The 14027-nt window shown below is 39.3% G+C and overlaps 1 protein-coding gene across 5 annotated transcripts in view; it reads right to left on the bottom strand.

Moving 5' to 3' along the window:
* ROBO2 (roundabout guidance receptor 2) overlaps positions 1-14027 on the bottom strand; it is a 787363-nt gene that overhangs the window by 153417 nt on the left and 619919 nt on the right. For all 5 annotated transcript variants that reach the window (XM_019525121.1, XM_019525122.1, XM_019525124.1 and 2 more), the window contains exons 8-9: positions 12106-12230; positions 6028-6199 (exon numbers count right to left, since the gene is read on the bottom strand). In XM_019525121.1, coding sequence (XP_019380666.1) covers positions 6028-6199; positions 12106-12230 — 297 coding nt within the window. The remainder of the gene's footprint in view (positions 1-6027; positions 6200-12105; positions 12231-14027) is intronic.

Genomic DNA, 14027 nt, shown 5'->3' with positions numbered 1-14027 from the left:
CTAAAGGTTAAATGAACACTTAGGGTTTCCAGTGAACTGTGAACAACTGTATTGTCTTCACAACTATGACCTGTAAATCTTCTGCAAAATATCTTTAAATTTTCCTGTTTTTGTCAGTTACATAGGTCTTGTACTGAACAAGAAACTAAATCCTGAGTAGCATTTTTGAAAGAAGTTTGCATATGTATTAACACTCATCCTATTTTAAAGATGGATCAATACTACAATAAGTCAATGAATAGTTATTGTAGCTTTATTTTTTCCCAGTGTACAACTTCTGATTAATTTTTTATTAACATTTGTGCGAGCAAATTTTACTGGTATGAACGTTCATGGAAGGTGAATTTCAAAGCCATATGTGCTTGCATTCAATGTTCATTGAATTTAAAATTTGTATTTGAAAGCATATACATACATCCATGGATTCTGGCTAGAGAAATCAGACCATACATCTTATCTGACCACGGCTTAGCAATACAACTTGATTTCTGACCAGTGGTTTGAGTAAGGTGAATTTAATTTTTTTGACAAATAGCAGCTTCCTGACCAAAAAATGTAGTTTATGCTTGACAGATGCTACTTGAAAGTTTGGGTTGAATACAGTAAAGCATTTGGGTTAAAAGGAAAACAATTCAGAAATGCCAAAGTGAAGCATTTCTGAAGGAAATAATTTCAGTTTCTTACACAAATTCACAAGAGGAAGAAGCCACCACTCAGACAAAAAAAAAGGAGGGAAAAGACAATTCAGTATTCCCCCTGTAATGTCTAGAAAATCTACGCTTTGGGATACTCAAGTCCAAATACCTTCTTTTGGACTGAAGCAGGGATTTGAATGAAGTTCTCCTACTTACTGGGTGTGTCTACTTAAGATGCTAGGTTGCCATAGAGATAAGCTATGATTATGTAGCTCACCACTACGGTGACATATCAGCAGCCACAAACCCTGATGCCAATGCCACTACACAGTAACAATGAGCTACTGAGCAGTAGCTTGTTGCTACTCTGCAGTAGGGTCAGAAATGACCTTTACACCACTGGGACTGCACAGTAATGACTGGGACTGCACAGTAATGCACTGTAGACATGGGTGCACATGTAGACACGGGTGCACATATAGACATGCCCACTAGGAGAGAGCCTGTTCCATCACAATCAAGAGAATTTTCAATTCTTTTTTAATACTTCCAGCATTCAATTTTTAAATATTCCATGGACAAGGAATGGAAGGGTCAATATCCCCACAGGCAGATAAATGGGCTATAAATGGATATTTAAGTATTCCAGAACAGCTTCAAAAGAAGGAACTGGGCATGATATACTACAGAACACCCTAGATCAGGGGGTCCCAACATTTATGTGCCCAAGGGCACATTTGAATTTAATAGAAAAAGCAGCAGGCACCAATATGAATATTAAAGTTTAGAATTTAGAATCCTGGATATGCACACGTGCCTAGTTTCGTTTGGGGAGGGAGTAGTAAGTGCCACTCCGTCACTGTGTCAGTTAGATTGATTCAGTCTCATTTTGGTGGCCACTGCATACAGCATGTCGAAAAAAAAATCTGAAATGTTGTTCTGAGTTAAATTGGCAGTGACAGCATTTTTTGTTGGAATAATGATTTTTACTGATTGTGAAAACTCACGCGGGCACCTGAATAAACCTTAGGGGGCACCATGGTGCCCACAAGCACCATGTTGGGAACTGCTGCCCTGGATGGTATCTCCTGAAAAGTGGAATACCATACTTCAAATGAGGCAGAGGAGGACTCTTAGCTACCAGGTAAGAGTCCACCTTCTCTGCAACCTATCTGGTTTTGTGAATGACTTCAAATTCTCCTTATAACCCGTCTCCTTGCTTTTATTAAAAATGCCTAGAAACAATGTAAGATAAGTTTTTTATGGGTTCACTGAAAATTTGGTATCTAATTTGATTCTTTTCAATTCTTTAGCTTATCCCTCTGACTACTATGGGTGCCTGTACATGAGCCTGGAGGCTGCTCCAATGTGCTGTAATTACAGTGCATCAGATCAGACTCAGTTAACTGAGTCTGCTGGGGTATGGTAATTACCATGCCCCAGCTAGCCACCATGCCTTGTGTACCAGCATCCCCACACTTCAAAATGTCGGTGGAGGTACTTTATCTAAAGGTCATAGGATGAGCTTTGAATAAACCGCCCTTGCCGCCATTTTCAAGTGCGAGGACACTGATAGACGAGATGCTGTGGCACTCTATTTAAAGCACCCAGGGCCCCTAGCTACACTCCCAAAGCACATGTAGAAATGCCTTGTGTGTGTATGTATGTTAGAGGGACAAGGCAAAAAAAAAATCAAAATAACTGAATTAGATATAATATATAGATATATGTTTACTACTACACACACACACACGTTTGCAAAATCCAAGTAGTGGTTGTGCATAGTTACAGAGAACTATTAGGCGGTAAATTCACAGGGTTAAAAATGTATGCAGTTGTTGGGAACTTCAATTAATAAATATGAATAATGAATAGGTTAAAAAAATTGAGATCTACTCCTGAATATTCTGAGCAGAGAGAAAGAGGATAAATTTATGGAATAAATTACTAATTGTGAATTATTCTCTCCCTCTTTTTCAGTCTCTCTCTCCTCTCTCTCTCTCTCACAGAGACAGAGACATAGACAGACAGACAGACAGACAGACAGACAGACAGACACACACACACACACACACACACACACACACACACACAGTTAGGCTGAAGTATTTAGTTAATTTGCATGACCTGCCATTATAAGCCTGTGCATTGCATATTTACTTTTGCTTTTGAAAATGTTGCACAGACTGTCTTCATTTTTAAAAATGATTTTACTTTTCCAGATGTGAGTTAGACAGTGGATTCATGTGCTGGTCTTTCAAGAAAGTACAAGATTTGAATTTCAAATATACTGAAGGCTCTTAGCACAGTCCATAATCAGCAAAATTATCACTCAACTCAGCACATTTCATCACAGCTAGTAATCTCTTCTCATATGAACACTTGAGTTAAAAATATTTCCAGTGAAGACTTATAAGTGCAAAAATGTAACAACTGAAACACTTCTATATATGGCATAATTAAGCACTTGTTTTTCTGCACATGACATATGTTTTCATTCTGTATTGGAATTTCAATTGGTTCTAAATTACTCTGGATCAAACAAAAATGTGTTCGAAATGAAAATGATGGCTCGCCACTATTATTAAATCATTAACCAAACAGAAAAATTCTGGGCTATGAAGTAAAACTGAAATCACCAGCCAAAAACTGGAAAGCTAAGGCTTAAATATGTGGCTAACATGTGCACTGTTTATATTTTAATATATTTTTAAACCGTGAAATTAGATTTCTCTACCGTTAAAATAATTGACTTTCATAACTTCTACACAGCATCAGCTGACAAAGCCTATTTAGACATTTATGGCTAATTCCCCAAGTATAAGCAATATCAGAAATTATCTACTATGTAGTGGAATCTATATACACACACACACACACACACACACACACACACACACACACACACACAACTTGGGTTACAGAGTGCTCTTTTTGCATTTTCTTAATAACCTCTCCCTACCCTTTTACTAGAGAATAATCTTGGATTATTTTGCAATCATTGTACTGCCAGTCAGGTTCTGGGAAATACTGAAAAAGGCTGTTTTTTCAACCCTTTAGTCATCCAGCCAATAGTTAATGTTTTCTGTAGGTTTTCAGAGTACAGAGTACCTGAGAATATGACTAATTTGAGTTGAGTCTGCATTTTGGCATGAACACCTTAATGAGCAGTTCTGTTGACTAGTTGCAGGAACTGATGAAAAATTCAGAAGGGGTCAATTATGATTTCCATTCTCTCTCTTACATCCATACACATGCACTCATGCATGCATACACACACATGCACACAGAGAAAAAAATGAAGATGAAGATGGACCAGAGACCTTGTCTGTCGAAAGGAAGAATTTCTCATCACTGATATCCTTGAACCTGGCTTGCTCTTTTCGGCCCCTACTGCAGTAAATCTCTGCAGCATCAGCAGGTGCAACCATTAACAGCTCAATGTCCTCTCAGCCAATGTTTGTATGTTCTATTTATTCCAATCTCAGGCATGGCACTGAATCAGGCAGTGCCATGGACAGATATTAAAAAATACTGCCTTTCCATTAATTTTAAATGACCTTTTAATCTACATGTAAATTTGTATTGTATGAAAATGCATCATTTTGTCATAGGGAGTGAGAGAAAAGGAAGACTTAAAGAGGTCACAGAGGGAAGGTTAGCCTTTAATCTGCTAGAAACTACTTCGCAGAAATGCACTGGGTGCTTGTAAAGATGCAAAGATAGGGAAGAAATTATCTCCCCCTGTCATAAAAATATAGACAGCTTTTGGAAAACAAAGAAATGACATCAAATTCATGCTTAAACCTCTATAGCTTGTGCCTGAATCTCTCTACCTGTCACCTGTGATGAATATGGTCGTGTGAAAAGCCAGATTATTCAGAATTAGACATCTTTTCAAACTTTCATGGTGCAGGCAGGTCTCTAAGGGAGCTGTAATAGTAGATCTGTGCATATAACAACATTTTTAATGGTAAAGATTCATCAAAGTCTGTCAGGAGATATTTAATGAATCAGTTAAGATAAGGAATAAGGAGGCCAGTGAATACCATAATCTGCCAGGCAAAGTGGAATTTCTGGGTTTTTTTTAGTATATACTGCCCTAGATCCATGACCAGAAATCACAAAGGAGCCAGCATGATTCATGGGAGAAAATGGAAGGGTAGTTTGTATGTGCTGGCAGACAGGCAGGAATGTATTTTATGTAGTTTTCTAAAATTAAATTTTGAAATCCAAGTGATAAGTTGAAATGTGCTGTTTTTTGGTCAACCCTACCACCTAGGTAAGTATGATTTACATGAATTCCATTTCTGTAATATTTGCATACTTTTCTACTTCAATTAATTTATTTTTAAAACACTCCTGTGAAGTAGGAAATACCTTTATTTACACAGAAACTAAAGGCTATTATGTTAGTTTATGGAAATCAGCATTGGTCTGTTGTGTTTAGTATAGCTATGCCAATGCTGCTGAGCTAAGCATATGTCCCTAAGTCACTAGCCTAAGGTAACATAAAAAGTCTGTGGTCAAGCAAGAGCATATTTCCAATGAATCCCAGTTCAGCCCTTTTACTACATAAGCACTCATTGCTAAATAACTTAATTCTGCATTAGACTACAGCAGCTTCAATTTCTTCTTCAGTATAATAAAACATGTCCCTTTTCAGGCTTTTGTATTCTAAGTTGGTATGTTCTTCCATTTGTACTTTTAGTTTAAGGGGTTTTCAACCCTGCATCCCATGTCTTTGTGACAAAGTGGGTGCATCTACCTGAGGCATTTACTGCAGAGCTAACTAATTAGCTCTGCAGTAAACATCTCACATCTATACATGCATATCAGGCACAAGTCAACTAATTAACTTCACAGTGGGACAGTATTTGTAAATACAAGTACTATCCTGTTTCAGAGTCTTTCACTCTGCAGCAACACATGTGCAGATGCTGACAGGGCTGGCTGGGGCATGAGGGTACTTCAGTGCAGGGGCTGCCGGCTAGCTAGCCCTGCACTGGAGCACTCTTGTGCCCCAACCAGCCCCTCTGCTGCACACTGAGCTGAGTCAGAGCCTCCCTGGGTTGGCAGTCTGACCCCCGCAAGCTCCTTTCCACCTGAGCCTGCTTCGCTTCCAGGTATACATGTAACTGCAGCTCCTGGGAAGCAATAAACTCTGGCATGAGAAGTACCATAGATAATTGCTTCAACTTAATTGTACATGTAGATGCACCCAGTGGAGAGCATTAAGATTCTTTGTGCATGGCATGTAATCTATAGTTGCTGATATGATTAACCTGATCTCTTTTCTCTGTATTTGCAAGATTTTTAATTTTTTTCTGTGCTATTGGTCAAAAGCAATGGACAGTAAAAAACAAATTGAATAGAAATTTTCGTATCTCACCATCAGTGACTTCCAGTTGAGCTTTTGCTAAAATGCTTCCTGCAACCGTCAGTGCCTGACAGATGTAGTAGCCTGCATCAGACCGTTGAATGTTGGTAATAGTGAGGTCCCCTGTTGGTGACACTGAATACCTACTGTTGGGTTGGAGAGGCTGGTTTGGAAAGAGTAGATTCTGTAGAGACATATTATACCACATCAGTGCAAAATAAGAGCACTGTTTTGTTTTGCCATCAGTCAAATACACAATGATTTCCTTTACAAGCATTATATAAAAATAAAAATATAAACAGCGTTACTATACCATACTATAACATACTATATATACTATAACTATACCACATCAGGATTTCATAAGCATAACTGCCCCCCCCCCCAATATTTCCTGCTTTGCAGACTTTGCTGTTTAAGTCAGACAAAACACACTATTAAATAACACAAGATAACAGAGTTTCAGGTAGGGGTACAGGCAAGAGGGAAAGGTGTCATTGATTATACTTAGATGGTCTGAATTTATTTCATATAGTCCTTCTTAGTTCTGGATTTAATTTTAATAAAATTAACAGTGGGCACCAGACCAGGAGATAACACTGGAGTACAGATTAGAAAAATACCTGAAAGAAGTGAATTATGAAGAGATATTTGAAGGGCCATAGAGAGAGTGCTTGGCAATGAATACTTTTCCAGGCAAAGGGGAAAGCAGGAACAAAAGAAGCACAACTGGGAGGAGGATACAAATAGACCATAAAGAAAGAGAAGGTGGCAGAGTATGAGAGGTTAAAGGAGGGGGTAGAAGGAAATTAAAACTGAGCTGCAGGAAAGGGGCAGAGATGAACAGAGCCTTGAAGGTGAGGACAAAGAGTATAAATCTGATGTGGAAGTTGACTGAGAGCCAATAGTTTCAAGAAGGATCAGGTAGCATATTTAATATAGAGAAAAGTGATTAATTTAGCTTCTGCCTTTTGAATGGATCAGAGCAAAGAGAGATAATAATTATGGAAATGAGAATGGAGCAGTAGTTGAAGTAAACTATGATCAAGCCATGAACTAGGGTTTTAGTAACTGAGGGAAAATTTTAAAGAGAAAAGTGACAACATCTGGCAAGAACCTTGATGTGAGGAAAGGAGGACTAGGAGGAATAAAAAATGTTTATACGGGAAATTGAGGTTAGTAGAGCTGTCATGGGTGATGGAGATGAGAAACAGGAGAGAGAAGCTTTAAAAGGAATGATGAGAAAGAAATATGCCTCAGCTAGTTAAATCTATAAAAATATGGCAAATCAGTTTAACTATAGTATCAACTAAACTAGACCATTATAAAACTATTAGAATAATTAACACTAATAACATCCCCCAAACACTTGAACAACTGTAATATAAACTACTGATTATAACTAATTATAACATTGTTTTGTTTTTCGTTCCATGACTAGAAATTTGGAAAAGTTCTGTTGACATATTGAAGTTTGCCCGTTGATGCGAAGCAGAAAACTTAAACTCATGGATAGGACATTCAAAGGCATTCAGTGTTGATCTAAGTCTTGCTCCCAATGGTAATTAATTATACCTTGACTTCAACAGGAGAAAATTTAGGCAGAAGGCAGTTTTCATAGCCTGTGCAACTTTTCCTTCCTGCACTGGAATGAACCTGAAACCTGACAACAATGTTTGTTTCCTCTTCCCTCCAAAAGACCCACAGAGAAATCACAGGGTATCCAGTTGCCCAGTAGTTAGGATATGGGGAGTGGGAAATGCAGGTTGAAGTCCTTAATCTGCCTGGTTCAGGCCAGAGACTTTAACTTGAATTTGCCACAACCCAGATAAGTGCTCTACCCACTGGCCAGTCTGTAGTCTCCCTCTCTCCTTAAAACTCCATCTTATCCTTGAGAAGCCCTTCCAAAGAAAAAAATGTCCTCCAAGTCAGCATGTTCCCACAAAAAGCTATTTAAACTAACTGGTATTTTTCAACAAACCCCACCCCTGACCCTTTTTCTCAGAAATCTTCCAACCAGTGATTAGTGAGAAATTAGTGAGAATACCACCTAAGATTCTGCATTGTCCTGAGTCTTTGGTAGCTGTACATGCCTTGTACAAGGAGAGGCAGCATGACTGAAAAGCAAGTGAAAAAACTCACCTAATGGCACAAAAACAGAAAATCTCGACATTGCAGAGCTTTACTCATTCCTCTACTTGCAGATGTGAACTTGGTGACACAAGGCAGAAGTCACTGCAGGTTAAGGTCCCTAATCCTTATAATCCTTTCATTGCTAATCATTCATTCTCCTCTTATGTGACTCTCCTCCTCTCACCTTCTTTAAGCATGGGATATCTAATCCTGAGGGATGTTGGGCCCCAGTCAATTCTGCAACTTCATCATCTCACGCCTCAGGATCAGACCAGTGGATGATAAATTGTTATAAATTGACTGCTGCACACATGATTTTAAAGGTCTTTTAACTTTAAGTGGATTCAATTATCAGACAGTTTGCTTATTCAGGCATAATGGTGGCATGCTGGGCCACACTCATCTCTAGTATAACTCTATTGACTTCATTGAAATTACATCTTTCAAGTGTAATAGAGTAACACCAGGTATAAATTTGGCCTGGAGAGTTTAAAGACTTTGCCTGCCTTGAGCTGGTACATCTCACTGGAGTACTGCTGTCAAGCTTAGAGAAGAAAGGTTACCAAATACAAAGTACTAGCTGCTGATACACAAGCCGACACAAGAATAACCCCAGAGAATAACTCCCTTCCTTCCAACTCTCTGTACATAGAAAGAGATAGTTAGCCATGATAGTCTGCTTTCAGGCAGAAGGTAAGGTAGATTTGCACCTTGCAGACTAAATCAATCAACATGAGCTTTCATGAGTCAAAGCTCACTTCATCAGATGCTGTGAAAGGACATACACAGAGCAATGTATTAAACAGAGAGAGAGAGAGAGAGAGAGAGAGAGAGAGAGAGAGAGAGATCTGACTATAAAAGACAGGCAAAGGAGGGAGGGAAGTGGAGAGGAGTGTTTGGAAAGGCAAACAAGTAATAAACCATCCCCCTTCTCCCATTCCTTCCTCCCTTCCCAGTTTTTGTTCTGAAAGAGAGTATTCAAAAACAGAACAGGTCGAGAATGAAGAATGACCTTTAATTTTTAAGTGGTTAACTTGATTAGTCATACATAGCACCACAAAGCATACTGATAGTGGCACCCCAAGGAAGAAGATGGCTTCTTGACAAAGATGGAAAAAGGGCACCTCAAGTCTATACTCCCATGCCAGAATGTAAAGCCAGAGGAATATATGAATGTAAAGTCCACTTCGATTTTTATGATAAATACTTAAAGTTGAAACTGACATTTAATGGGGTAATGTCTATTACAAAGCTTTGAAAGTTTTACATTAGGATAGTAACATTAACCCAGTTAACCTGTGTTGCTTCATTGCTGCTCAATTAAGAATAACATGTGGGTATAATGAATCACATTGAGCTATCTTTCAAGGTTTGATTATAAACAATGTAGGTATCAATTTTTATGTTGCATTTATTTGCCAAAAAAGAATGTTCAAGCCCTCTGGGAACTGGTTCTCAATATTGTAATTAATTTTCCAGGTTTGTAATTAAACAGCTTCAGCATGGTACAATCAGAAGGTAATAACATTCAATTAAAGACACAAGACACATTTTCACCTTAAAATGTTTTTACCCTTGAAGTGATACCAGTGGAAAAGGATAAAATAGAGTATTAGCACTTTTCAATTACGCTAAATGACTTTAATCCTGCAAATGATGTCCTACTTTAATTAGAAGCTCTTCTCTTTATTACAACGTGATGGATGTCCACTTTATTAGATTCAAGTGTGACACTATAAGCCCACTTTACATAAACATTACCATGTTATTAAAACCCTCTACAAGGAGGGTTTTTTAAATGTTTTTGTAGCACATCAGTACTTCCTACTTTAATTTCAAAATGCTATTATATTTTCCTACTGGAACAATGTTTCTCCTTAGTAAGGCACAATGCTGCACTTTTCAAGTAAGTGGAATATGCATTTGGAGGTTAGAACTGAAATTCTTATCACTCTGTATAATAGGCTGAAACAAATTTGAATGGAAACTAAAGTTAAACAACTTAATGGTTACAATAATAACAACTGATCATTTTAGGTTTAAACCCCTGTTAAGCTCAGGGTATTGAGACTGGTTTTGATCCTGCAATTGGACCCAAGTGCCTACACATGCTAACTTTGAAGTGGCACCCTGTGGTAGGAACCTAGGCAGATCCATTAACGTGGACTGGCCTGCAGGATTAAATAATACAGCAGTAATGGTGTTTTGGGGCACATTTCCTCTCAGACGATGCCAGTCTATTTTGTAACATATTTATTAACCTCTGTGAGAAGCTGACCTTTACAGGGCGTAGCTCACGTCAGTTTTGCAGAGGAATTCAATTTTTAACTCAAGTTCTCATAATAAATCAGTGAAGAACAGACAGCTCAACAGAAACAACCAGGACAGAAACAGAGTTGGGACAATTTCAGTGAGGCTCTCTCTTACCAGGCACCTAAACTGAGCTGACTCAGAAAGCGGAGTTGAATGCTTAGCAGCTCGAGGTGACATTAAGCATGCAGCTTCAACAGAGCTAAAGCCAGACAGGCAGCGTGTACTTGCCTAAGGTACTTGGGCTGTTACTATTCCCTGACCTTTACTGAGTGAGATTTGTGCTGGTTGCAGTGATGTGGCCAGAAAACTCTTGTCTTTTGGGCATTTACAGAGGGAAATAATTTGTATGGACTGTTAAAGCTTTAGAGAGTATCTTCACCTTCATTTGAATGTTATAGTATCATTAAGCTTCCTCAGGTTCAATATCCCTGTTTCTCTTAAAAGAGATCTCCTTGTTCTGGACTTAGAGAGGAGGGAAGGTTGTGCCTGTTGAGGACAACCAGGGGAGGATGGTTTTTTATTATTTTTCCCAGAATTCTGACAAGGATCTCAAGCCAGTTTTACTGTTATTGGCCTAGACATATTGAACCTGGCCCCTGCTGCCATTAACCACCTGGCAGAAGAATAACATATGAAAATATACCTCAGCTGACTCCAGGAGAAAAATTACATTACTATATGTGCCCAGATTCTTAATTGAGGCCTCACCTATTTGTTTGGATCAGGTGTCACAAAAGAGCTGGAAAATGACCAAAAATAAGCATCATAGAAATTTAGTGTTACAATTCTACGCTGCAAGAGAATTGGCAGTAATCAACTAATTAACTGCCTTACTGATAATACCTCTTCCTGTGCTGAGCAGAGCTCAAGTACAACAGAGGCTCTAGCCCATGGTTTATCACATTCAAACATTTACACACCAAAAGGAAATCCATCCAGATGGTGACAGCACCTGACTGCTGAAATCATCTAGTATTGGCAGAACATTTACGATGGAAATTTAAACAAAGGCTTATGCATAATGGCATCATGTTTGGGTGTAAAACTAATGAAGCCAATACACACCCACAGCAATAATCATGGTCGAATCAGAAACTCTGTCTTTAAAATAACACATCCAGAGGAAAAGATTTAAAAAAATAACTGCAGAAATTGTTTGTGGCACTTTTGCCAGAGCAAACAAGTTGTGTGTTCAAAAGGTGCATTTGCATGCACCATTGGTATGTACCGGGGCAAATCAGTCAGTGGATTGTAATTACCACTTCCGATTTGCTAGGCAACATGCACATCCTATTATTTTTGCTGCCCTAGCTCTCATGACGTGTTCCATATTTATCACATCCACCTGTTATCCTGTATTTCAGAAAGAACAGACTTTCAGGCAGGTACTGCCATTTTCTGTATGACTACAGAGCACTTATTTCAGTGGAGCCACAACCCAGTTGGCTTACACTTCTCAACGTAAATGTTCAACACCACCACTACTGTCTTTGTTGTTACATTAGGGTATCTTGGGGACAAATGGGTTGTCTGAGTAAGGTGCATAGAACTTGGGAAATAAATTAAAGTAAAAGAGAACATTTAAAAACTGAACAATATCAACTAAAAATGTGATCAAGTTTCAGGTGAAATTTGTAGACTTACCTGGCTGCCTTCCTTTTGCCAAAAAACAGCAGGCTGGGGATTTCCCTTAGTTTCACAAGGAAAAGTCACTGTTCGACCCTGGGCTACAATCTGATCTCGTGGCCTCACCACAAACTGTGGGGGAGCTAAAATATAAGAATGAACACCGTGTAAAATTAAGAGAGATTCCTCAGAGAGTAGATGAATAATATCAAAGGGCAAAAAGAGCATTATGCAAATATATTTTTATGCCATAGGGTGTAAACCTTTATTTATTTATTAGTAGATACAAATTTAGTAAACAAGAAAAGAAAAGAAAGCAGCAACACTAAGTCATGATCTCTTTTTGCTGTAAGAAGAAAAGCACTATAATCACACATTTATTTAAGCTGAGATGAAAATAAAGTCAGAAGCCAGTATCATGGGCGTTGGTTATGTTCTAACCATTTCCTTGAGGCTTGTTTGGACTGACACTTACATACCATCCATGCTGTACACAGCTCAGCATTGGGCCTTTGCAGTGGTGTCCCTTAGGGTATGAAAGTGGCTCATTCCTGACATATTTTTCAGTCCATCTGACTACACTGTTAAAAGTGAATGAGAATAGGGTTGGAGGAAAGGCCCAGACATGACAGGAGAAGTAGTCCAATGCATCCCTCAGAGTCCTTGAGGAAGAAGTAGGGGTGCAAGAAGAGGTTGCTGTGGGAAAGAACATCCTCAGAAGCAGTGTAAGATATGAGAATAGGGAAACAGGTTGGGAAAACGGCAAAAGGGAGAAATGTTGATGTCCAACAGAGAATCAAGGTTTATTTGACACTATCTTTCTCTGGACCAACTGTTTAGCTACGAGACATGCTGGCAAACTTTTGAGCACAAGTGCCCTTCTTAAGATGACCACTACTATTTACAATAAATTAATAATAAGAGCCAGCTCTTGGAGCCATGTGGTTAGATCAGAATATTTGCTTCTATTTATTTTTTAAATAAGTGTCTAGCATTTCTGGATGAAAAAACAATATTTGGAAATGGTTTGATATGAAAGGCTGTTTTGTCCAAAAGGCTACCTAGCATTTCTCTCAACAATATAGTTGGTCCAATAAAAGATATCATCAAAAAAACCCTTGCATCTAACAGTTCCTGAACCATCAAGGATAAAACAAAACCCCAACCCTACTGCTGATGCCAATATGTTTGTACTGGTAGACAATCCCATCCCCAGCACTCACTTTTGCTGTGTTACCTTATTTGTTTGTAAAACATTTGTGGCCTTTCCCAAAAATCATCCCTCCAAAATTTAGGTGCATCTCAACTGGGGAAGCTGATTTGGTTACTGGAACTGAAGTGTGCAGATACTGAAATGGGTGTATAAGGAGCTGAAATGGCTGTTATGGGCTGTCCTTCTCTCCCAGCCCCAGGAGTAGAAGAGGGGAATTCAGTCTTCATTGTCACACTTACGGTACATACAGATGTTTAGGGGCTGCACTTTAACTCATGATGCTTTATACATGCCCCCTTCCCTCCCTACCCCAACCCCCCGTGATCCAACAGACATTTATTTATCTGTTGGGTTGCGGGGGTGGGATCAAGCCTGCTTGCATGAGCCCTGACCAGCAGGCAGTCATGCTCTAGCAGCCTCTGAACTGCCCTCTCCCCATCCCCCAACATCTGGGGCTGTCAGCAGGGGAGGGAGGGGAAGGGATCAGCACAGAGCTGCTGGCTGGGCTTTCCCTGGCTAGAGCTAGAGGGGGAGAGGTGGGGTGGAACAGAGCCCTCTTGCCTCCTAGCCCCTGCTCCCCCACCCCAGCTATCCTGGCTGGGATATTGGGAGAGCCAGGCCAGGCCTGCAAGGAGACAGGGCTTCATTCCATGCCCTCTGCCAGATCAGGTTGGGCAAATCAACAGGCAGTATCTGCTGTCACTTTCAAGAGGTGCAACCAGAGCTG

The sequence above is a fragment of the Gavialis gangeticus genome, unplaced genomic scaffold, assembly GCF_001723915.1.
Source record: "Gavialis gangeticus isolate Ggan-Ray unplaced genomic scaffold, GavGan_comp1, whole genome shotgun sequence".
Classification (NCBI taxonomy): domain Eukaryota; kingdom Metazoa; phylum Chordata; order Crocodylia; family Gavialidae; genus Gavialis; species Gavialis gangeticus.
This window is presented reverse-complemented; position numbering and strand designations above follow the sequence as displayed.